The sequence below is a fragment of the Aquarana catesbeiana genome, linkage group LG02 (genome assembly GCF_042186555.1).
Source record: "Aquarana catesbeiana isolate 2022-GZ linkage group LG02, ASM4218655v1, whole genome shotgun sequence".
Lineage (NCBI taxonomy): Eukaryota > Metazoa > Chordata > Amphibia > Anura > Ranidae > Aquarana > Aquarana catesbeiana.
In genome coordinates, this window is record NC_133325.1 from 17661845 (window position 1) to 17687356 (window position 25512).

At 46.1% G+C, this 25512-nt stretch overlaps 1 protein-coding gene across 1 annotated transcript in view; it reads left to right on the forward strand.

Annotated features, from left to right (window-relative positions):
• CLPB (ClpB family mitochondrial disaggregase) overlaps positions 1–20905 on the forward strand; it is a gene marked incomplete in the record, with an annotated part of 104880 nt that extends 83975 nt beyond the window's left edge. Inside the window, 5 exon segments of the mRNA XM_073612636.1 lie at positions 3493–3649; positions 5149–5222; positions 9332–9451; positions 19061–19165; positions 20418–20905. Of these exon segments, the coding sequence (XP_073468737.1) occupies positions 3493–3649; positions 5149–5222; positions 9332–9451; positions 19061–19165; positions 20418–20663 (702 nt within the window).
• Between the last annotated feature and the right edge of the window lie 4607 nt (positions 20906–25512).

The following is a 25512-nucleotide window of genomic DNA, read 5'->3' on the forward strand; positions in this document are numbered from 1 at the left end:
AGGCAGGAATAAGGAGGGGTAAGTAGGGGGGAATGGGATAAGAGAAGGATTTAGGGGGGGACAGGAAGGGTGGGGCTATAATCAGGAGGCTGGTGGCTATGGTCAGGGTTAGGGGGAGATGAGGGTAAAGAAAGAATGAAGAGTAGAAGTTTAGCATTGGAGCAAGACTGAGGGGTAGGTGAGAGGAAGGAAGGGATGAGGAGGGAGCTGAGGGTAAGGGCAGGATTATTGGGGAGGTAAGTGTAAGGGCCGGGTAGTTTTAGGTTAAAGCTAAAGTTTGAACAGCTTGTATCTTGCCTTCCCTGGTTTCTCCTTGCCCTCTTATTAAAATGCTACATAAAACCTTTTGGTTTTCATTACATACCTTACTGTAAACCCAGTGACACCATCACCGGATCTCTGTGTTCCTCTATGCAATGTAGGCAGATCATGGCTGGTGGGAGGGACCAGCAGGGGGCTGTACACAGCTTGATGAAAACATGACAGCCCCCCCCCCCCCCCCCCCCGGCCTCAGTATTCCTCTCAGGAGCCCTCAGCCCCAATGCAAGCAGTGGTAGATGGGGACAAAGCATAAGGAGGAGGATGGAGGTTGGTATCTGTGTAGGGGACTTGATAAGTGTAATATTAGTGAGTTCTGGAAAGGACAGAATGGAGGCGATGCAGAAGGTCAGGCGGGGTAAAGGGAAGGTATAGAAGGGTGATAGTAGAGGATGACCCCCCCAAGCGTTGTCGTCCCCCCCCCCCTCCTCTAGTGGTCGGATGGGAGCCGCCCCTCACCCGCAGGTCCCGGTCTGTCATTGCTGTGTGCGGAATGAGTTTTCTGTACGTCTCCTCCGAGGACGCTCCCCGACCATAAACCGCCCCCCGTCCTCGGGATTAATATAGTAATCCTCTGTGCATAGATCATCGCTACAGAAGCCAAATGTGAAATCAATTCCTGGCTCGGCGCTCGGCAGGCTAATAAACGCCGTGTTAATCTTCAGCACCCGGGAAAGATTTCATCTGTCAGTGCGCCGAGCGGCTGGGGAGCAGCAAAAAGCCTCGCTTATTATTTCCTGAAGAAAACGCCGGGAGTGGGTGTGCGAGGCGCCCCCCGACCCTCTCTCTCTCTCCGAGGAAGACGGCGGGCGGAGCGGTTGTGGCGCGAGAGACTGGCGGCTCCTTACAGCGCATCTTCTGGTCTTCTTAAGAATCTATACAATATATGTGTCACCATTGTATCAACTATTTTATTACAATGTAGCAAACACCTGAGAACAAATGATGTGGCGGCTGCATTCGTTTTCTAGTATCGGGCTACAGAGACTTTTCAGCAGCTACAGAAAATGACATGTTGATCCCGCCCTAAAGCGGGAAAATCCTAAACAATGTTATTGGCTGTAAATACAAATCACTTCCCCCTGTGTAATGCAGTGGGGGGAGGGGGGGGGCATTTGTAGTCCAAATCAGGAGAGGCAGACTGGGGTGACAACGCTCCTCCTCAGATACAGAACACTAAGTGAGTGTTGTCACCATGGACTGGTTGACGAGAATGTATCACACTTTTTTTTGTTCTTGGGTCTAAGGCTTGGCTCACATCTATGCATGTCAGGGAACGTGCGCGAGATCGCGCGCTTTTCCACACAGAAACGCGTTGCTCTGTAGTTGACCCCTGGGGGTGCCATTAGTTCTTAATAGCACCCACCATTGCATCAGTGAACGCGCACTGCCGCATTATGCGGTTTGGTGCCGCAAGATTTTACAGACGAGTCAGAGGCTTTAAGCCATTAAAATGAATGCGCTGCCCTGCACGCGACGCGAGCGCGCCCACGTACGCACATCAGTGAACGCGCACTGCAGCATCATGCGGGTTGGTGCCGTGAGATTTTACAGAAGAGTTAAGAACTTCAGGCCATTAAAATGCATGCGCTGCCCTACATGAGACACGCGCACCCACGCATGCGTAGATGTGAACCAAGGCTTAAAGCCTATGGAAACCCAGAGTCCATTGTTTCAATATCTCTGCAATCACCCCTCACTTCACATAGTTCTTTTAAGTAAATTGTATTCACTCCTCCCCCGCCCCAGCCTCGGCATCCCCTTTAACTGGCTATTGCTCCCCCCCCCAGGGGGTGGGAAGTTCTGCCTGATCATGGGACCACTGTGATTGGCTGGCGCAGTGGTCACACGGTCAGGAGCTGGTACCACAGCGCAGAAAATTTGGCTGCCTGTTTGGCTTCATGCGTCTAAAACTAAACATGGGCAATTGGTTTCATTCCGAATTTGTTTTTTTAACGAATTTAGACAAATTCGTTAATTCGGAAATATCCAAATTTTCTAATTTCCAAATTTTTCCAAATATTCAAAATTCGAAAAGTTCGAAAATCCAAAAATTCAGAAACCCAAAAATGAAAATGAAAATCTGAAATAACTAATAATAAGTTAACTATCACTAACTATTAAATTACAGGTATTGGAATTTCCTTTCAAATTTGGCTGTTAGTGAGCATAACAAATATGAATTTATCCGAAATAACGAATGCCGTATCTAAACGAATGGAACGTGACGAATTAATAATAATAAATAACAATGATAATAACAATAATAAAAACGTATTATTATTTATTATTATTTTGTTACGTTCCATTTGTTTAGATGCGGCATTCGTTATTTCGGATAATTCGTAACTTCCGATAAATTCGTATTTGTTACCTTCACGAACAGCCTAATTTGAAAGGAAATTCCAATACCTATAATTTAATAGTTATTATTAGTTATTATTTTGAATTTTAGAATTTCCAAATTTTAGAATTTTTGGATTTTTTTCATTTCCAAATTTCTGTTTTTTTTTTTTTTTCATTTTAGAATTTCTGGATTTTTTTATTTTAGAATTTCTGGATTTTTTTATTTTAGAATTTCTGGATTTTTTTTTCATTTCCGAATTTCTGGATTTTTTTTCATTTCCAAATTTCTGGATTTTTTTTTTTTTCATTTTAGAGTTTCTGGATTTTTTTATTTTAGAATTTCTGGATTTTTTTATTTTAGAATTTCTGGATTTTTTTCATTTTCGAATTTTCGTATTTGTGAAAACAAATAAGAGAAAAAAACAACAAATTTTTGGCAGTGCACATGTCTAGTTAAAACCCCACGCTCTTTGCTCCGCTTCGCATATACTTGATGTGGGAGACAAGAGGTCTCTCTCCCATTAAACATTGGCCTATGTGATGATTTTTAGGTGACGGGTTCTCTGTAATGAGACATGCCAAGTCTAAAAGATTTCTGTAGTGGGTGGAGTCTGCTGGGCCCCTCCCACACCTCTGCTCTCTGCGCAGGCTATGCACAGCCCAGTGATGATGTCACTGCTACTTTTACAAGGTAATATCTGGGGTTTGCAAAGGAATTTGATGAAAGTTTTATTTATTTTTTTTGCCCAGAGGTCAGCTTTAAAGGCGTATCAATTTTTTTGGGGGGGGGACCGCCCTCTTAAAAGATACACGTTTCTGCTTTCTCAGGGGCGGCTGACAGATGGGAAAGGAAAGACCATCGAATGCAAAGACGCCATCTTCATCATGACCTGCAACGCCGCCAGTGACGAAATTGCCCAGCATGCTTTGCATCTCAGACAGGAAGCCCAGGAAATGAACAGACACAGGCTGGCAGAGAGCCTAGGTGAGTGCGGGGGCCAAGGGAGGAGCGAGGGGGGGAGGGGGACCCCTAGAGCACCTGTTAAAAGAGATTTTTTTTACTGCTCTAACAGTAAAGAACCCTTTCCTCAATCTAAGGTTAGCCCCTTCACCCCTAAGGGTAAAACAAATGTTGATGCCTAAGCACAATTTTGACACGTAATTATCATAACTACTTAGTGCATCCAGGTGGGTTTTACCGCATTTTTTTCAGGACAAATTGGGCTTTCATTTGGTGGCAAATGCTAATTTTCTTTATAATATATATTATATTATTATAATTCTCTATCTGTCTATCATCTACCTATCTATCTATATATATATATATAATCTCTCTCTCTCTCTCTCTCTCTCTCTCTCTCTCTCTCTCTCTCTCTCTCTCATATATATATTTATGAGAGAGAGATTTATAGATAGATATCTTTTTTTTTTTTTATTTAGATGTATTTTTCTTGCTACTACCATAACCTACCACCGAAGAGCAACCCAAAATAAATTCTGCTGCTTTGCACGATCGCAGCGATATCACATATGTGTACGTTAGTTGTATGCACACGTGGTATGGCCCAGAAATAATAGTGCGCATTTTGCTTTTTTTTTTTTTTTTTTTTATCCTACCTAAAACACACCTCGACATTGATACTAATGTAAAAAATGTTTTTTGTTTTTCATTTTTGTTTGTTTTTTTTGTTTTTTTTAAATTTTGCTCAAAATATACTGACCATGAATGTTGATCCAAACACTAACCCTGGCACTGACCTAGATCAAACCTTGAACTAGCAATTTTTTTATTTATTTTTATTACATTTTTTTATTATTATTTATTTATTAATTTTTTGCAGTTGATGTTTTTTTTTTTTTCTTTCTGCAAGGAGAGAAAGTGCTACAATGCATCTCTCCCCTCCATCCACAGAGAGAGAGAGAAACACGGGGGGGGGGGGGGGGGGTGTTCTTCACAGTGACTGATCACTGTTGATAGCCAATCAGAGGCTACCACAGTGATCAGGTGACCCAGGAGATCGGTTAGTAGGGCCAGCCATGCCTATGGGGATGCAGAGGCTGCACAGCCGCTCGTCCGAATTTGACTAACGTGCGGGTGAGCGGACCTGAACGCACACCCTCGTGCCTCTCAAATTAGGAAGGGTATGAGGACGCAGAAGCTGCAAATCTTTTCTAATTTGTGGGCGTGCCTTTGGGGCCACTGTACCCACACTTCTGTCCAATTAGGACGAGCGGCTGTGTCCATGTAGCTTCTACATCCCCCATAGACTTACATGGGCTGCCTGCATGCAGCACCTGGTGGATCGAGCTGCATAAAGAGAAGGGCCCATTCACGGCCTACGGGCCTCAAAGCCCCTGTAAATGAGGCCTAAGGATTGTATTTGGAGTTTGGAGTCTACAAATGAGAGGCAGTTGTATTAATTTGTATCGACTTACATTTTGATTTTCTGACTTTTTTTTTTATTATTGTTTTTTTATTTGCAGATGACGTTCAAATCAAAGAGAATATCACCATCTCCAAGCAGTTCAAGGAGCAGGTTATCCGGCCCATACTGAAGGTTCGTCCTCTCTCTCTGCCTTTTGCGTGTTCAGAGGGATGACCTAAGCTGACATAATGTCTCACCAATCAGTAAGCTTTACAGCTCTGTGTAAAAAAAAAAAAGGTACAAATGAATAGCCCATTAATGGATAAAAAAAAACAAAACCAGCTTTTGCTTTAGTAGTACCCTTCCAGAGATCCAGAGATTTCCCCTGCAGTGCTTTTTTATCTGCCGCTAGATATTCTTGGTCTGATGGTCAGCATCAATAAACCCACTTCCTCTGAGCCCAGGTCATCCCGGACCAGCCCCCAACCTTTGTCTGATTGGTGAAAGGAGAATCAGCCCAGTGATGAACTCACTCTGCTCTGCAAATTTTTTTAAATGGGTGAATTTGGGTCTTTTTACTTGCCGAGATGTCATCTACAGTCTTCTAAATTGTCCTCTATCTCCAAACACGTGGAGTAGAGGTCTTTGAGGTTATGTCACGGCCCTCAGATCTTGGGTGCACCTCACAAATTCTGCCTGCTAATTGGAGAGCCCTTACTCTGACTTCCCAGGGGTCATGTTGAACATCGGGGTCATGTTAGACATCGACAGAGAGACCACAGCTTCCACATATGCAAAGGGGGGGAGCGGTTTTGGTCTAGGGGGGTGTATGGGTGTAACATGAAGGATGGTCCAAAAAGTGAAGTTCAGTTTTAAGTAGCAGCAGTAGTTGAGGTAAATGTAAAATTAATATGTAGTGTTTCATACCTACGAACCATCAAATATGGTGTTTTTAATCATGACCTTTATAAATATGTGCAAAATGATATACATACCCTTTAAAAATAAAAAGATGAAGGAGCTTTTGACACTATGATGATGGTGCTGTTGACCTCATTATGAAGGAGCTGGCTCTTTAAAGAAGGGGCTGCTGTTCATATGATGTAGGAGCTGCTGCAGGTCCCTTTGAAGAAGGAGCTGCTGGCCCCAATAAGGAAGGAGCTATTGGCCCCATGAAGAATTTGGCATTGGCCCCGTAAACATGAAAAAGGGGCCACTTGCCCCATGAAGAAGGATCCGTTGGTCCCATGATGAAGAAGCCACTAGCCCTATGAAGAAGGACTCGGTGGCCAAATGATGGAGCCATTGGCCCTATGATGAGGGAGCTGCTAGTGCTATGATGAATCTGCTGTTGGATCTATGACGAGGAAGCTGCTGCCCTTTGAGGGAACTGCTGGTCCTGTGATGAAGGAGCTGCTGTCTCTATGATGAGATAGCTGCTGGCTCTATGAAGAAGGAGCTGCTGGCGCCCATGAAGGAGCTGCTGGTGCCAATAAAGAAGGAGCTGCTGGCCCCAATGAAAAAGGAGCTTCTGTCTCCCATGAAGAAGGAGCTGCTGGCCCCCATGATGAAGGAGCTGCTGGCCCCCACGAAGGAGGAGCTGCTGGCCCCCACGAAGGAGGAGCTGCTGGCCCCCACGAAGGAGGAGCTGCTGGCCCCCACGAAGGAGGAGCTGCTGGCCCCCACGAAGGAGGAGCTGCTGGCCCCCACGAAGGAGGAGCTGCTGGCCCCCACGAAGGAGGGGCTGCTGGCCCCCATAAAGAAGGAGAGGCTGTTGGCCCTCTTATGGAACCGTTGGCCTTATGATTAGGGAACTGCTGGGTCCTATGAAGAGGGAGTTGTTAGTCTTATTGAAACCTGCAGGAACTTCTCAGAGTTATTGGCCGCACATTGCAAAGGTTGGCTGTGTAGAAATGAAGCATCTCCTCCCAGAATGGATGCCTTTCTACCTTCTCTCCGCACGGTGGGATTGGACGCCTCCCAATGCAGCCACCACTCATAACCGAAATCTGATTTTCCAAGTGGTAGATGTCCGCAGAATTAATTCCCAGTTAATGTTGGAGAGCTCCTAATGCACAGGGCACCCAATTAATGGGCATTTCATAGACAGCAAATTGATTCAGAGGTTTAAGTTACATGCGGGTATTTCTTTGGCTCACGCTGCCAAGACTGCATGGCACATCTGTGACTGTTAACCCGTTCTGGGCGAACAATGTCCTCGGCACCCCGCCTTCTCCTCTGACGTCTCTAGGTTTAAGGAAGGACCTTCACTAAATGGTCTACTTATAGAATATCAAAGCCTGCATCTTGTTCTTTTCCTTTAGAAATATCTACTGTGACGGTATGGGCATTGGATAAAACTGCTGTGTACCACACTGTGGAATATGTGTGACTACACTTAGACAGTAGAGTGTAAGCTCCTCTGGTGCAGAGATTGATGTGACTGGCTCAGTGTTCTCTGTACAGCACTGCGGTATATGTCAGAGCTATATAAATGTATAAGAATAGTGTGTGACTGTGTGGGGGGGGGGGGGGGGGACATTGGGGTGTTGGATAAATTGTAAAATAAATAAGTTTATTATATTGAATATTTGCTCTCCTGCTCTCAGTGTCATGCTCATTGATGGAGAGTAGCAGACGATCGCTGTGCGGCGGTACGACAGTATCCAGAGCGGCTCAGCCTGCAGCCAGTTAATTCAGTTTTCTGGTATCTGCTGCTGATGTCATGGCCCCGAGGGTAAAAAAAATCCTGGCCTGTTCCTGATGGAATTACCGCATCTCCATGAGGCCGGGCCCACGCCGGGAACCGTCTTGTGTGTGTAAACAACAATGACATACTGCTGCTACTGCTACTCAGATACACTTATCCAAATTGATAGTAAAGGACTTTCAGCTGCTGATAAAAGCTGGTAGTATGGTAGCACAGTGACTGCGGCTGGGTGACATGCTCAATCTGTAATAAAGGGGCAACAATTAGGTAGCCAGATTGCCATGCAGATGCCGCCCAGTGCTCCGGTGAGCACTGGAGGGGCAGAGCGGAGAGCGGTGTCTGACAATCACCGTTCTCAGCTTAGATGGGACTGAGCGATCAGAGGTCATGTGATCGCTCAGTTCTATGGGACTGAGTGATCAGAGGTCATGTGATCGCTCAGTTCTATGGGACCGAGTGATCAGAGGTCATGTGATCGCTCAGTTCTATGGGACCGGGTGATCAGAGAGGTCATGTGATCGCTCAGTTCTCTGTCTTACAGCCGACAGGGGACAGTTGCAGCATCATGCTGATGCTGCAGCATGGAGATGACTATGTGTCTTTGTTTTGTTTTTTTTAGTAACCCCAAGCTTCTCCTTTTTAAGCGTCAAGCGAGAGCTTCAAGGATTCAATCCACTTGCCCTTTGTGGTTAAGGGTTGTCCACCTATATTTATTCAACTGCAAAAAGTTCTTGTACATATGGTTTAAACCCCCCCCTCCTTTTTTTTTTTTTTAACTAAACTTTCTTTGTAGTGGTTTCTCAAAATAATAACTGCAATCATTTAGGTCAGTGGTCTCAAAACTGTAGCCCGTGGGCCAAATGCTGCCCCTTGCTTGCCTTTATCTGGCCCTCCCAATGATGGAAGGCACCATTTCTCCTACTGACCCCAACAATGAAGCACCATTCCTTTCACTGACAGTGGCACATATTTCCTCCCACTTCCACTGACACCAACAATGGGACATAATTTTCCCCATTGACACTGATGATGGGGTACAATTCCTCCCACTGATACCAACACCGGGGCTCTAGTCTTCCAATTTATCACCAATGTTCAGGCACTATTCCTCCCACAGATACCATCAATAGGGTGCTATTCCTTCAATGAACATCATTGATGGGGTACTATTCCTCCTCCAGCTTACTACTGCTATGTATTTTTTCTATTTTCTTACTCCCAAGCCTGAGGCACTGTTTTGCTCCCAATGACACTGGTGCACTTTCAGCTACCACTGACCACAGTCCGGCCCCCTAAAGTCTAAAGAACAATAAACAGGTCCTTTGTTTAAAAAGTTTGGAGACCGCTGGTTTAGAGGATTATAAAATTTGGGGCATATAATATATATTTTTTAAGAGGTCTATGCATCAGACCAAAAAGATGAACAACTGAGGAGGAAAGAGGGACAGTCCTCCAAGTGATGGATAGTTGGGGGATTAAGAGTGTATACTATAAAGGGAATCCAAAACATCAAATGTATCAGTTTAAAAAAACTAAACTTGACCCGTCGCCATTATGGTTCCCCTCTAAAGCCTTTCCTTGTGTCCTGCAGGCTCACTTCCGGAGAGACGAGTTCCTGGGCCGGATTAACGAGATCGTCTATTTCCTCCCGTTCTGCCGCTCCGAGCTCTCCCAGCTGGTCTCCAAAGAGCTGAACGTGTGGGCCAAAAAGGTAACATAACTCAACATTGTCAGCAGAATGGTAGAAGTCACTGGGGTCTAATATTGCAATATTCACTCCCTCTTACATAATTGAATTGCCTCACGATTTTACTTCCTTGTCCCTCACCTCGGTGAAGTTGATGTAGATCTTCTCCACCCTAGCCTCCTAGGGTACATAGGATGCATCCATGAAGGCTGCAGGGCCATAGGTGCTGAACTCTCGCAAGATCCATCATAGCGCCATGTCTTGCACATATGGTGATCTGGCGCCACGTCTTTCACATTGCGTGTCAGGAGATCTCACAAGAGTTGGGCACCTACGGACCTTCAGCCTTGTGTGAAATGTACCCTAAGAGGCTTGGACCAGAGATCTTCCAAAGCTGTGGTACCACATTATGTGAAAAACATGTCTCCAGATCTCTAGTGCTGCTTGATTAGGTGGCCAGCTGCAGAAACCAGGAAGGGACAGCTGTCTCTCAATGACAAAGATAACAAAGGTGGTGGTACAGGATGTGTAGTGGAAGAGTGACAGGGGGAATATGCTTCTTGCACATACACATATGGTGATCTGGCGCCATGTCTTTCACATTTCATGTTAGGAGATCTCACAAGAGATCGGCACCTACAGCCTTGTGGATGTGAACCTCAGGAGGGTGGAGGCAGAGATCTTCTAAACGCTGTGGCATCACACCATGCAAAAGACAGGGCACCATATCTCCATCTGCGCATGCATGAAATCTGGTACTGCCTCAGGTGGCCAGCTGCAGGAACCAAGAGGAGTCAGCCAGCTCTCAATGACATAGATCGCAAAGGTGGTGGCACAGGATGTGCAATGGAAGAATGGCAAGGAGTATATGCTTAGCCTGGATAAATGAGCATCAGAGATAAGTGGCGTTTGGGAAATAGTTTTTACAGGAATGGGACAAGGTCCACTTTGATACCTGCAAAACATAGTATTCAATCTTTTTTATTTCCTAAGCTTTTTTTAGTTTTTATTACACCTTTACATGCTGACAAACCTGTGCAGCAAAACTGACCATAACGGGTTGTTTTTGTTTTGTACTCTATTGTTTATATGCGCTTGTTGGCCACCTCATTCAAAACTATGGCTATTAATATAGAGTTGCCCCCCTTCCCCCATGACCATTAATATGGACTTGCCTCCCTTCCCCCATGGCCATTAATATGGTTTTGCCCCCCTTCCCTCATGGCCATTAATATGGACTTGCCCCCCTTCCCCCATAGCCATTAATATGGAGTTGTTCCCTCTTCCCCATGGCCATTAATATGGAGTTGTCCCCTCTTCCCCATGGCCATTAATATGGAGTTGCCCCCCCTTCCCCCCCATGGCCATTAATGTGGAGTTGCCACCCCTTCCCCCCCATGGCCATTAATATGAAGTTGCCCCCCTTCCCACATGGCCATTAATATGGACTTGCCTCCCTTCCCCCATGACCATTAATATGGACTTGCCCCCCTTCCCCCATGGCCATTAATATGGACTTGCCCCCCTTCCCACACGGCCATTAATATGGACTTGCCCCCCTTCCCCCATAGCCATTAATATGGAGTTGTTCCCTCTTCCCCATGGCCATTAATATGGAGTTGGCCCCCTTCCCAATGGAAATTAATATGGAGTTGCCCCCCCCCCCTTCTCCCATGGCCATTAATATGCAGTTTTCCCCCCTTCCCCCATGGCCATTAATATGGAGTTGTTGCCTCTTCCCCATGGCCATTAATATGGAGTTGCCCCCCCCTTCCCCCCATGGCCATTAATATGGAGTTGCCCCCCCTTCCCCCCATGGCCATTAATATGGAGTTGCCCCCCCTTCCCCCCCATGGCCATTAATATGGAGTTGTCCCCCCTTCCCCCATGGCCATTAATATGGAGTTGCCCCCCCCTTCCCCCATGGCCATTAATATGGAGTTGCCCCCCCTTCCCCCATGGCCATTAATATGGAGTTGCCCCCCCTTCCCCCATGGCCATTAATATGGAGTTGCCCCCCCTTCCCCCATGGCCATTAATATGGAGTTGTCCCTCCCTTCCCCCATGGCCATTAATATGGAGTTGTCCCTCCCTCTCCCCATGGCCATTAATATGGAGTTGTGCCTCCCTTTCCCCATGGCCATTAATATGGAGTTATCCCTCCCTTTCCCCATGTCCATTAATATGGAGTTGTCCCCCCCTTTCCCCATGGCCATTAATAAGGAGTTGCCCCCCTTCCCAATGGAAATTAATATGGAGTTGCCCCCCCCCTTCTCCAATGGCCATTAATATGGAGTTGTCCCCCCTTCCCCCATGGCCATTAATATGGAGTTGCCCCCCCCTTCCCCCCATGGCCATTAATATGGAGTTGCCCCCCCTTCCCCCCATGGCCATTAATATGGAGTTTCTCCCCCTTCCCCCCATGGCCATTAATAAGGAGTTGCCCCCCCCTTCCCCCGTGGCCATTAATATGGAGTTGCCCCCCCCATCCCCCATGGCCATTAATATGGAGTTGCCCCCCCCCTTCCCCCAGTGGCAATTTAATATGAAGTTGCCCCCCCTTCCCCCAGTGGCAATTTAATATGAAGTTGCCCCCCCTTCCCCCATGGCCATTAATATGGAGTTGCCCCTCCCTTCCCCCATGGCCATTAATATGGAGTTGTCCCTCCCTTCCCCCATGGCCATTAATATGGAGTTGTCCCCCCTTCCCCCATGGCCATTAATATGGAGTTCCCCCCCCCTTCCCCCCATGGCCATTAATATGGAGTTGCCCCCCCTTCCCCCCATGGCCATTAATATGGAGTTGCCCCCCCCTTCCCCCCATGGCCATTAATATGGAGTTGCCCCCCCTTCCCCCCATGGCCATTAATATGGAGTTGCCCCCCCTTCCCCCCATGGCCATTAATATGGAGTTGCCCCCCCCTTCCCCCCATGGCCATTAATATGGAGTTGCCCCCCCTTCCCCTATGGCCATTAATATAGAGTTGCCCCCCCTTTCCCCATGGCCATTAGTATGGAGATGTCCCTCCCTTTCCCCATGGCCATTAATATGGAGTTGTCCCCCCCTTTCCCCATGGCCAGTAATATGGAGTTGTCCCCCCTTCCCCCATGGCCAGTAATATGGAGTTGTCCCCCCTTCCCCCATGGCCACTAATATGGAGTTGTCCCCCCTTCCCCCATGGCCAGTAATATGGAGTTGTCCCCCCTTCCCCCATGGCCATTAATATGGAGTTGTCCCCCCTTCCCCCATGGCCATTAATATGGAGTTGTCCCCCCTTCCCCCATGGCCATTAATATGGAGTTGTCCCCCCTTCCCCCATGGCCATTAATATGGAGTTGTCCCCCCTTCCCCCATGGCCATTAATATGGAGTTGTCCCCCCTTCCCCCATGGCCATTAATATGGAGTTGTCCCCCTTCCCCCATGGCCATTAATATGGAGTTGTCCCCCCTTCCCCCATGGCCATTAATATGGAGTTGTCCCCCCTTCCCCATGGCCATTAATATGGAGTTGTCCCCCCTTCCCCATGGCCATTAATATGGAGTTGTCCCCCCTTCCTCCTTGGTCATTATTAATATGGAGTTGTCCCCCCTTCCTCCTTGGTCATTATTAATATTGAGTTGCCCCTTTTGCAGCTGTACTAGCGTCCACTCCTCTAGGAAGGCTTTCTACTTGGTTTTGGAGGGTGTCTGTGGAGATTTGTGCCCTTTTAGTGAGGTCAGGTACTGATACTGGATAAGAAGAGCCGGCTCACCATTGGTGTTCCAATTTATCCTAAAGGTGGTCAGTAGGGTTGAGGTTGGGGCTCTGTGCAGGACACCTGAGTTCCTCCCCACCAAACTGGTCAAACCATGTCTTTAAGGATCTGGCTTTGTACACCGAGGCAAAGTCATGCTGGAACAGAAAAGGGTCTTCGCCAAACTGTTACCACAAGGTTGGAAGAACACAGTGGTCTACAATGTCTTTGTAAGATCTAGTATTAATAGGACCCTTCACTGGAAGCACGCAATCATTTCATGGGCGGTCCACATGCTTTAGGACATTTCGTGTATAGGGTTGCCATGATCACTTTTGCTGGGCAGCTTGGCCTGTGTGCAGAGGTGGAAAAAATATGAGAGAAAAGGCCTATTTACCTCATACAGTTACTAGTATATATTTTTTTTGCAGCAGCAGCAAAAAGACCCTGTCCCCTCTCTGATTCAGGAGTGACAGAGTTTGTGAAAAAGGGTCTCCCTCCTCAAACCACTGAGGACTAGACAACCACTTGTACATGCCTAGTCCTCGTGTCATCTAGTGACTCCATGTACGTGCCTAGTCTTCGTGTCATCTAGTGACTCCATGTACGTGCCTAGTCCTCATGTCATCTAGTGACTCCAGGTACGTCCCTAGTCCTCGTGTCATCTAGTGACTCCAGGTACGTGTCTAGTCCTCATGTCTTCTAGTGACTCCAGGTACGTGCCTAGTCCTCATGTCATCTAGTGACTCCATGTACGTGCCTAGTCCTCGTGTCATCTAGTGATTTCAGGTACGTCCCTAGTCCTCGTGTCATCTAGTGACTCCAGGTACGTGCCTAGTCCTCGTGTCATCTAGTGACTCCAGGTACGTGCCTAGTCCTCGTGTCATCTAGTGACTCCAGGTACGTGCCTAGTCCTCGTGTCATCTAGTGACTCCAGGTACGTGCCTAGTCCTCGTGTCATCTAGTGATTTCAGGTACGTCCCTAGTCCTCGTGTCATCTAGTGACTCCAGGTACGTGCCTAGTCCTCGTGTCATCTAGTGACTCCAGGTACGTGCCTAGTCCTCGTGTCATCTAGTGACTCCAGGTACGTGCCTAGTCCTCGTGTCATCTAGTGACTCCAGGTACGTGCCTAGTCCTCGTGTCATCTAGTGACTCCAGGTACGTCCCTAGTCCTCGTGTCATCTAGTGACTCCAGGTACGTGCCTAGTCCTCGTGTCATCTAGTGACTCCAGGTACGTGCCTAGTCCTCATGTCATCTACATGACATATACAGGCTCTCCTGTATAATCTGTGGTCTCCTTTTCTCAGACATGAATGCCCAGTACGATGGCCCCCAGGTGATGGGACTGAATGTCGGGATCGTAATATAGAAGCGCTGTACTTGAGTATTCCCGCTCATGTCAGCAGAGGCAGGGAAGGGCAGATAAGGGGCCCCCTCAGGGAAATAACAGAGTTAGGGCCAGTGTTCTACCCCAGTTGACTGCCCAGACCATGCAAAAAGAAAACATTGATCCTGCCAGAAATCTTATGAGCTGATAACTCCCTGTGCACTCTTATCAGTTACATTGTTTGTGGACTGCAGACACCCCCGCACACTATACTGGGGGGGGACAGGAGAGGGGGAGATGTTCTGAAGTCCTTCTTTTCCTAGGACGTTCAGATGGTTCACTGACATTTGCAGCCAAGCAACCTGCATTTCCTGGGTTGGCGGTAGCAGCCCGCACACTTCCCACAGTACAGATTCCTTTTAAAGAGCCCGGCGTCAGATGCCGGAGAGCACACACCGCCTAACTGACCCCGCCGTTCTGGTTTCCATGACGACCAGCGGGCCGAAGCGCTCCCCTCGGGGCGTGTAATAAGCGGCCAGTGTCAGAGGACAGCTACGAGCGGACAACCCCGCGGCCGTAACTGCACCCCAGACGCCCGCTGCAACCTTTCATCACAATAAGAGCATAAGAATGAGGCTTTGTGAGCGCGCCCGGGCCGCCGCTTAACACGCCGACAACTCCGCACTGCCTCTAAATGATCCCCAAAGAGGAGTAAACCTGCGGACCCACGGCGATCCAGTGTATCCGGCTTGTATCATCAACGAAGCTATCCCTGTACTCCCCCCGCTGCTCACCCCGCACTGCCGAAAATGTCGGGGGCCTACCTTAGAGAGCGGTTCTAGACAGGCTAATGTTACCCAGCAAACACTGCAGCCGTGCGACAGTTGGAAAGTTCACACAACTAACCTTGAACGCCGTCATCTCATCTCATTTGCAAACTTGTACAATACTCACCTTAGTGTATATAGGGTCGAAGCACCACATCGTAAAATTCAAATCCATATTGATTCTAATTATCAATTGTTTGCAAAAACTACGTGGCTCGAGGGCTGTAATTCTGCGCCCCCCTCTCTCTTCATCGGGGCTAACACGTAACACAATAAAAAAAAATAAAAAGACATTAATAAAAGAACAATTATAGATAAAAACAAAACATTGTAACAAAGGATTCAAACTGTTGGAGAAATTGATCTGCTATCAGTAAAAGTGTGATCAAAGAAGTGGAGATATTCGACCGATAATAGTATTGGTAATCAATATAATGGTAATAAAAATGAGGATCACGCTAAATTAATATTTGTATTCATGAAAATATTAATAACAATAAACTTGGTACCAATATTCCTATTTATAGTATATAATAAAATATAATAAAGATATATCAATATATCAATGCAAAAAAGAGCTGTATAAATGTATAATGTATAATAGTGTGTGTCTGGGGGGGGGGTGATTCGAGTGTAAGCTCCTCTGGTACAGAGACTGATGTGACTGGCTCAGTGTTCTCTGTACAGCACCGCGGTATATGTCAGAGCTATATAAATGTATAATAATAGTGTGTGACTGGGGGGGGGCATTAGAGTGTAAGCTCCTCTTCTGCAGACTGATGTGCGGGTCAGACAGGTCCTCTCATTGTTAGCACTGGGCAGGTTAAACAATGCGGAGCTGAGATAATTGCTGGTGATCTTGGGGTGAGGGTTCTCGGCGGGGTTCCTGGTCTTGGGGTGACCCTCTGGCGTCCCCTGAGAGCGGCTCATTATCACAGAATAGTCTGTTGTTTTGTCTTGGTGCTCAGAACAGACCTGTCATTGATTCCTAGGGGTCACCCCTGACATAGAACAGGACACACAGTTCCTTCCCGGAGTGAGAAGGTAATTATGTCAGTAGAAGCAGGACAGGATTATTGTGCATTGTATCATCCCCAGCTCCGACCCGTCTCCGGGAAATTGTGGAGGATTTGTAGTCCGTACACATGTTGCGGTATTGGTGTTAAAGTTACACAATGCTGGAAATAATTTGTGATACACAGTTTGCATTTTTGCTGTTCCATATTATGTAGTGATTGTACTTCCTGTACAGATTTGTACATTTTCCCAGTAGTAGCGACAAGCCATGTCAGGCAATTAGAATCCACAGGCTGTAAAATGGCATAAATGGCCTATAGAGAGCCGGATCAGAGTGAGCAGCACAGCCCTCCGCAGGAAGCAGACCCTTCATATCACTCATGTGGATGTCTAATTACAAAGTCTATTCAGGATCCAGATTTATAAAATGGATGTTTTATATTAAGGTGATCCATCTGTTCCCTCCCACACTCCCTCTCCTCTCTCTTCTCTGCTTGCCTCTACTCTCCTCTTCTCTCCTCTCTCTTCTCCTTTTTCTTCTCCGCTCTCCTCTTTCAAGCTCTCCTCTCTCTTTTCTCTTCTCTGCTCACCTCTACTCTACTCTCCCCTTCTCTCCTCTCTCCTCTCCTTTTCTCTTCTCAGCTCTCCTCTTCTCTGCTTGCCTCTACTCTCCTCTTCCCAGCTCTCTTCTCTCTTCTCTGCTCGCCTCTACTATTCTCTCCTCTTCTTTTCTCTTCTCTCCTCTCCTTTTCTCTGCTGGCCTCTACTCTCCTCTTCCCGGCTCTCCTCCCTCTTCTCCTCTTCTCTCCTCTTCTCTCCTCTCATTTTCTCTTCTCCTCTTCTCAGCTCTCTTCTTTCCTCTCTCCTTTTCTCTTCTCTCCTCTTCTCTTATCACCTCTTCTCAGCTCTCCTATTTAATGCTGGCCTCTCCTCCCCCCTTCCCAGCTCTCCTCTCTCTTCTCCTCCTTCTCTGTTTGCCTCACCTCTTCTCTCTTCTTCTCTTCTCTCCCCTCCTTTTCTCTTGTCTCCTCTTCTCAGCTCTCCTCTTCTCTTCTCACCTCTTCCCAGCTCTCCTCTTCTTTCCTCTCTCCTCGCCTTTTCTCTTCTCTTCTCTCCTCTGCTGACCTCTACTTTCCTCTTCCCAGCTCTCCTCTCTCTTTTCCTCTTCTCTGCTTGCCTCACCTCTACTCTCATCTTCTCAGCTATCCACTCTTGTCTCCTCTCCTCTTCTCTTCTATGCTCTCCTCTCCTCTTCTCTGCCCTCCTCCCCTGTCCTCTTATCTGCTCTCCTCTCCTCTAATCTGCTCTCATCTCTTGTCCCTTTCATTGTTCTTCTCTTCTGTCCTCTCCTCTAATCTGTTCTTCTCTCCAGCCTTCTCATCTGCTTTCCCCGTGCGTTCTCCTCTGCTGTCATCTCATCTGCTCTCCTCTCTTGTAACCTTCTTTGCTCTCCATTCCTTCCCTTTGTTCTTTTCTTTAGTCTTCTGTCCTCTCCTCGCTTCTGCTCGTCTCTCCTGTCCTCTTCTCTGCTGCCTTTCCTTTCCTCTGTTCTTCTCTCCTGTTCTCTCCCCTGTGCTCTGCTTTTCTCTCCTGACTTTTTCTCCGCTGTCCTGTCTCCTTCTCTGCTCTGCTCTCTTGTCCTTTGCTCTTCTTTCCTCTGCTCTCCTCTGCTGTCCTGTCTCCTTCTCTGCTCCGCTTTCTTTCGTACTCTGCTCTTCTCTCCTTTGCTCTCCTGTTCCCATCTCTGCTCTGCTCTCCTGTTCTCTCCTTTGCTCTCCACTCCTCTCTCCTGTCCACTCTTCTGCTCTTCTGTCCTCCTTCTCTGCTCTCCTGTGCTCTACCCTGTTCTCTCCTTTTGCTCTCCTCTCATCTGCTCTACTCTCTTCTCTGCTCTCCTGTCCACTCCTTTCCTCTCCTCTCCTGTTCTGTCTGTCACATTCTCTGCTCTGCTCTCTTGTCCACTGCTCTTCTCTCCTCTACTGCCCTGTCCCCTTCTCTGCTCCGCTCTCATCTGCTCTCCTGTCCTCTGTTCTGCTCTCTTTTCTGATCTGCTGTCCAATCTTCTCCTCTGCTCTCCTCTCCTGTCCCATTCTCTGCTCTGCTGTCTTCTACACTTCTCTTTTACTTTTCTCTGCCCCCCCCCTTCTTCTCTGCACTATTCACTTCTGTCTTCTCCTCTGCTCTCCTCCCTCCCCTTTCTTTCTTGCCCTCCCTCCCTCTCTTAAGCTTGCCGTACACTAGCAGATTTTCCAAGGGACGTTCATACGAATGTTCTTACAGTATATTCGATGATGTCGTTTGAACGTACTTTAAAAAAATACATTAGCTTTTAACATTCGATTTTGGAGTGATGGACTTTGACAAATGAAAACCAAATTCGCTATGTGAAGCTTTTTATTCGAGAAAAATGTTCCATCCTGCCCCTTCAGATTTTCTCATCACGAAAACGGCCATCGATTTGATCCCACTAAGAATTATAAAGTAGAACAAAACATTCCTAAAACAAAGAAATTTCAATAAACTTCTACCAGTGTATGGTCAGCTCTATTCTTTCCTTCTTTTCCTCTCTTGTTACTTTTTCTCTGTTTCCTCTACATTTCCTCTTCACACCATCGCTTCCGCTCTCTGGACAGATTTAATCCATCGGTATGATGTATGTACCTTTTAATCCTCTGCCATTCATTTGGATTCTACTAACAGATCTCCTGTCTCCTGTCCTCCTCAGGCCAAAGAACGACATGAGATCACTCTACTGTGGGACATCGAGGTGATAGATGTCCTGGCCGATGGGTACAACGTCCATTATGGCGCCCGCTCCATCAAGTATGAGGTATTAGATCCAGTATAATGAGGGAAGGCTGTCCTTCCATTCCATATTCTATAAATATGGAGGATGAACAAGGAACTTCAAACATTTTAGGATTTCTAAAGAACCAACCACTGTGGGATTACCTAAAGTCAACCTTTTACTTAATAGTGTTGTATAAACTATATAAAGTGCATCTAGTAGTAGTTGGTCACAGTCGGCTGATCTTGTCCTGTAATGTTGGAGATGTTTCTTAGCTTCTGTAAGCCAGTTCTTCGATTTAGTGTAAGGAAGATACCCCAAAAAGCAAAGCAGTTCTTGGAGAATAAGTAGTGACTTGGAGAAGCTTCACAACGTCTTCAATATTACAGAACAAGTCCAGCTGAATGTGACCAACTACTACTAGATCTAACATGAACTGGATACATGAGACCAACCACTACTAGATCTAACATGACCTGGATACATGAGACCAACCACTACTAGATCTACCATGACCTGGATACATGAGACCAACCAATACTAGATCTACCATGACCTGGATACATGAGACCAACCAATACTAGATCTACCATGACCTGGATACATGAGACCAACTACTACTAGATCTAACATGACCTGGATACATGAGACCAACTATTACTAGATCTAACATGACCTGGATATATTAGACCAACCACTACTAGATCTACCATGACCTGGATACATGAGACCAACCACTACTAGATCTACCATGACCTGGATACATGAGACCAACCACTATTAGATCTACCATGACCTGGATACATGAGACCAACCACTACTAGATCTACCATGACCTGGATACATGAGACCAACCACTACTAGATCTACCATGACCTGGATACAGGAGACCAACTACTGCTAGCTGTACCATGACCTGGATACAGGAGACCAATTACTACTAGATCTACCATGACCTGGATACATTAGACCAACTACTACTAAGATCTACAGGAGACCAACTACTACTAAATCTAGCATGACCTGATTACATGACACCAACTATTACTAGTTCTACCATGACCTGGATACATGACAACCTTCCCAGATATATAATGATCAGCCATAGCATTCTGACCAGGGCATAGTGCAGTAAGCCATTGTAACCAATCAGAAATCAGGTTTCAGCAAATAAATCTGATTGGTTGTTGTCACCCCACCCTTCCATACCACCATTTTTCATAGTTCCCAGCCTGCCCTTCCTCTGCTCAGTGACGTCTGCTATATATAATGTTACTTTGCTCTGTCCCTTCAGGTGGAGAGGCGGGTCGTCAATCAGTTGGCGGCTGCCTATGAACAGGACCTCCTCCCGCGGGGCTGCACAGTGAGGATAGCCGTGGAGGACTCAGACAAGCACTTACTGAAAGAACTAGAGAGGGAAGAGGATGGAGTGGAGAGGAAGCAGCCACGCCTGCGGCTGGAGGTCGTGGAACAGGGACGCGACGCTCGCAAACTGGACATCATGGAGCCACTGCCCTTGGAGAATGCCTTGTTTTCCTGATCTGCTGGATAGTGTGAGGTCCCCGGCGGGACTTTTTGTAACCATCTTCGAGATGGAGACGGGCTGGATGATGACAACCAAACACAGCTGGGCCAGTTTGAGTAAAATGATCTTCGTTTGTTCAACAGTTAGTTATCCGGAATGGATATTGTACTGTATGTTGGTTTGCTGATTTATACACCGGAAATGGCTAAATGGAAAAGTGGACAAAAATTGCTAAATAAAAGTAAAGGATAAATATGGTTGCATGTCCAGTCTTCTCATCAGATATTGTGAGCTTATAAGCCTTGATGAAGGGGGAACGTTGGGATCCAGAAGCACGTTGGTGTGCTCTTCTGACCTCTTGTTGTGATCAATAAAGTTTTAGAGAACTTAAAGTGTTACTAAACCCACCATCGTAAAATCAGTCTGTATATGCAGTAAAGCATGCTTGTTATACTGACTGTGGAACCTAAGGGGTTATTCCTCTGCATTGTGTTTGATTCTCCGATCCTCCCTTTTTTTCACTGTGCCCTGATCATTTCCTGATAACACAGAGTCCATGGAGTCAGGCTGCACATGCTCAGTTTGGTGTGTATTGCTAGAGAGTTTTTTTTTTTCTCTTGGGAGAGTGCGTGTGATCAGCACAGGGCCAATCAGCACTGTCAAGACAGAGGGTCAGGCGTCTTTCAGTCTCATAGGACAGTCAGAAAACTCCTCCTACAAGCTTTAACCAGTGCTTGGCTGAACACTGCTAGAAGTCGCAAGACTGCTATATACTGCTGATGAGAAAAGGTATTTATCAGTTTATATTTAGTAAAATAATTGCATTTCCATGTTCTGTGTACCTATGGGAGACCAGATATAGTGACTGCGGGCTCCTGGGTTTAGTGACACTTTAATCTGGATCTATGATGCTTTACATTAATGGAAAGTGAAAAGAAGGCCTGATTGCCGGAGTGTCATGTGACCCCAGATTTAGGTATTTTGGAAGTTTAGAGTATTTACACAGAGATAACCCGAGTAAATAAAAAATTCAGTTTTTAAATGATGGCTTCATTGATGAAGGCAAAAAAGCTGTCCAAACCTGCCTAGCTTTATGTGAAAAAGTAATTGCCCCCTAAACCTAATAACTGGTTGTGCCACCCTTGGCGGCAACAACTGCAATCAAGCGTTTGCGATAACTGGCAATGAGTCTTTCACATTGCTGTGGAGCAATTTTGGCCCACTCTTCTTTGCAGAATTGTTTTAATTCAGCCACATTGGAAGTTTTCGTGGATGAACGGCCTGTGTAAGGTCATTATACAGCATCTCAATTGGATTTAAGTCCAGGGGCTTTGACTAGGCCACTCCAAAACCTAAATTTTGCTTTGTTTGAACCATTTGGAGGTGGACTTGCTGTTGTGTTTCGGATCATTGTCCTGCTGCATAACCCAAGTGCACTTGAGTTTGAGGTCACGAACTAATGGCCGGACATTCTCCTTTAGGATTTTCTGGTAGAGCTTGTTTCCATCAACTATGGTAAGTCGCCCAGAAACTGCAAAGCAGCCCCAGACCATCACGCTACCACCACCATGTCTGACTGTTGGTATGATGTTCTTGTTATGAAATGCTGTATTAGTTTTATGCCAGATGTAACGGGACGCACACCTTCCAAAAAGTTAAATTTTTGTCTCATAAGTCCACAGAATATTTGCCTAAAATTCTTGGGGATAATCAAGATGTTTTTTGGTAAATGTGAGATGAGCCTTTGTGTTCTTTTTGGTCAGCAGTGGCTTTGGGCTTGGAACTCTCCCATGATTGCCATTTTTGCCCAGTCTCTTTCTTATTGTTGAATCATGAACACTGATCTTACCTGAGGCAAGTGAGGCCTGCAAATCTTTAGATTTTGTTCTGGGTTCTTTTATGACCTCCTGGATGAGTCGTCGTCATGCATGAGTTTGATGTGTTACACGTTTGTCACTGTGTGATGAGTAGGGTGTGGGTCCTCGGGCCTACCTTGAAAGTCTTGGGGTGGAGGTGGACATGACCTTGATATTTTCCAAATTTTTGTCATGTTACAACCAAAAATGTAAATGTATTTTATTGGGATTTTATGTGATAGACCAACACAAAGTGGCACATAATTGTGAGGTGGAAGGAAAATGATAAATGGTTTTCAATTTTTTTTTTTTTTTTTACAAATAAATATGTCAAAATTGTGGGGGGCATTTGTATTCAGCCCCCTTTACTCTGATACCCCTAACTCAAATCTAGTGGAACCAATTGCCTTCAGAAGTCACCTAATTAGTAAGTAGAGTCCACCTGTGTGCCATTTAATCTCAGTATAAATACAGCTGTTCTGTGAAGCCCTCAGAGGTTTGTTGGAGAACCTTAGTGAACAAACGGCATCATGAAGGCCAAGGAACACACCAGACAGGTCAGGGATAATATTGTGGAGAAATTTAAAATTAATTCAAATTATTTAATTTAAATTTAAAATCTCCCAAGCTTTGAACATTTCACGGAGCTCTGTTCAGTCCATCATCCGAAAATGGAAAGAGTATGGCACAACTGCAAACCTACCAAGACATGGCCGTCCACCTAAACTGACCAGCCGGGCAAGGAGAACATTCATCAGAGAAGAGCCAAGAGGTCCATGGTAACTCTGGAGGAGCTGCAGAGATCCACAGCTCAGGTGGGAGAATCTGTCCACAGGACAACTATTAGTCGTGTTCTCCACAAATCTGACCTTTATGGAAGAGTGACAAGAAGAAAGTCATTGGTGAAAGAAAGTCATAAGAAGTCCTGTTTGCAGTTTGTGAGAAGCCATGTGGGGGACACAGCAAACATGTGGAAAAAGGTGCTCTGGTCAGATGAGACCAAAATTGAATTTTTTGGCAAGACTTGAAAATTGCTGTTCACAGACGCTCTCCATCCAATCTGACAGAGCTTGAGATATTTTACAAAGAAGAATGGGCAAAAATGTCCCTCTCTAGATGTGCAAAGCTGGTAGAGACATCCCCAAAAAGACTTGCAGCTCTAATTGCAGAGAAAGGAGGTTCTACAAAGTATTAACTAAGGGGGGCGCCATACAAATGCTCCCCCCACCACACACGTTTCACATATTTATTTGTAAAAAAATGTTGAAAACCATTTATCATTTTCCTTCCACTTCACAATTATGAGCCACTTTGTGTTGGTCTATCACATAAAATCCCAATAAATGACATTTCCGTTTTTGACATGACAATTTCAAGGGGTATGAATACTTTTTCAAGGCACTGTACATGCATGAACATAAATGCAGGTGTCAGGAGGGGGCACCTATTCATGAAAACGTTGATGGCGATACACGTTGCATATTGCCGCCGCCGCCGCCGCACACGTCAGAATGAGAGCAATAATTCTAGGCCCGTTATTCATGGTCATTTCTAAACTGGTGGTGACCTGTAGGGGGGCTTTTAAAGTGTCCCCTATGCAAGATATAGGGTTCCTGAAGTTTGTTGCCATGAGCACACACAATTTTAAGGGTTGACACGTTGGCTATCTACAGTATGTTTGGGTGGTTTAAGTAACCTTCAGACCTAAAATTATATTTTTTAAAACGTATTCTTAAAAAACTTGTTATTTTTGGAAATATCTGATGGGAGGGAGACCTGGAGATTTCTTGTGTCCTAGGAAGGTTCTGCTGTGCTCCTCTCTGGTTCCATGGAGAATTTTTGGTTCCTTTTGGCCCTCCTTACCACCATAACCCATCTAGTGAGTTGGCGCTCAAGCGATCGTTTTCTTGGCGCCGGTTGCTAGTGGCGACGCGGTTAATATTTCTGATAACTGATAAGTATGTATCCCAGACCTTGTCTAGTGGGAATCCTGACACCGGATGGCAGGGGGGGTCATCATGTCACTGTGTCCTGTTTATAATGGTCTTTCTGGGGGTCAGCGGGTGTCAGTGAGGAATGTCAGGACCGCACAATGTCCTTGTCTGCATGTGAAGAGAGCAGTAAATAGAAGAGGCAGGACGGGGATGTCCAGTGACACCATGTTCAGGATTCCTTCTCATTCCTCAGCCTTGTATCCCGCTGTCTGCTATTGTTCTCAGAGATTGTCCCTGCGATGGGTGGCCGGGGCTCTCCCACATAGAGGACCCGCCAAAACAACCGCGCGTCCCTGACAATCGATGACTGTTCGGCTCAAAATGAATGCAAGCGGCAACAATGTAACAAAATATTTCTGGTTGTGATGTTATATCGTTAATAAAATCTGCAAAAAATTACTGGAGATTCATTTATCGGGGGGGGGGAAATAATTGATACGAATCGAGAGAAGGTCGCGGCATTCAGGAAATGCCGGACTGACAAGACGGCCCAGTTCCCGCAGAGTTCCTGGTGGGCGGGTCGTGTGACCCTCCTGCTGAACCTTCTGTCTGAGGTCTTCAGAAGCTGACACTATAAAATGTATCTAAAAGCCAAAAAAACATTATCCAATTCTCTTCTGTGAACTACAATACACCCACCTCCCTGTGAAAAGGAGGGGGGGGGGGGGTGTTCTGTGGTCCTGTCCTAGGGTGACAACGCTGCTCCTATACAGTGAGTGAGTGTTGTCACCTTAGGACAGGAACTCTGCAGGAACCAGACGGTCTTGTCAGTTCAGCATTCTGAGAATGAGACTATCATAGTGTGCGACCGTGGGGGAGGGGACATTAGAGTGTAAGCTCCTCTGGTACAGAGACTGACATGATTGGCTCAATGATCTCTGTACAGCACATGTCAGAGCTATATAAAGTATCTCACAAACGTAAGTACACCCCTCACATTTCTGTAAATATTTTCTTCTATCTTTTCATGTGACAACACTGAAGAAATGACACTTGTCTACAATGTAAAGTAGT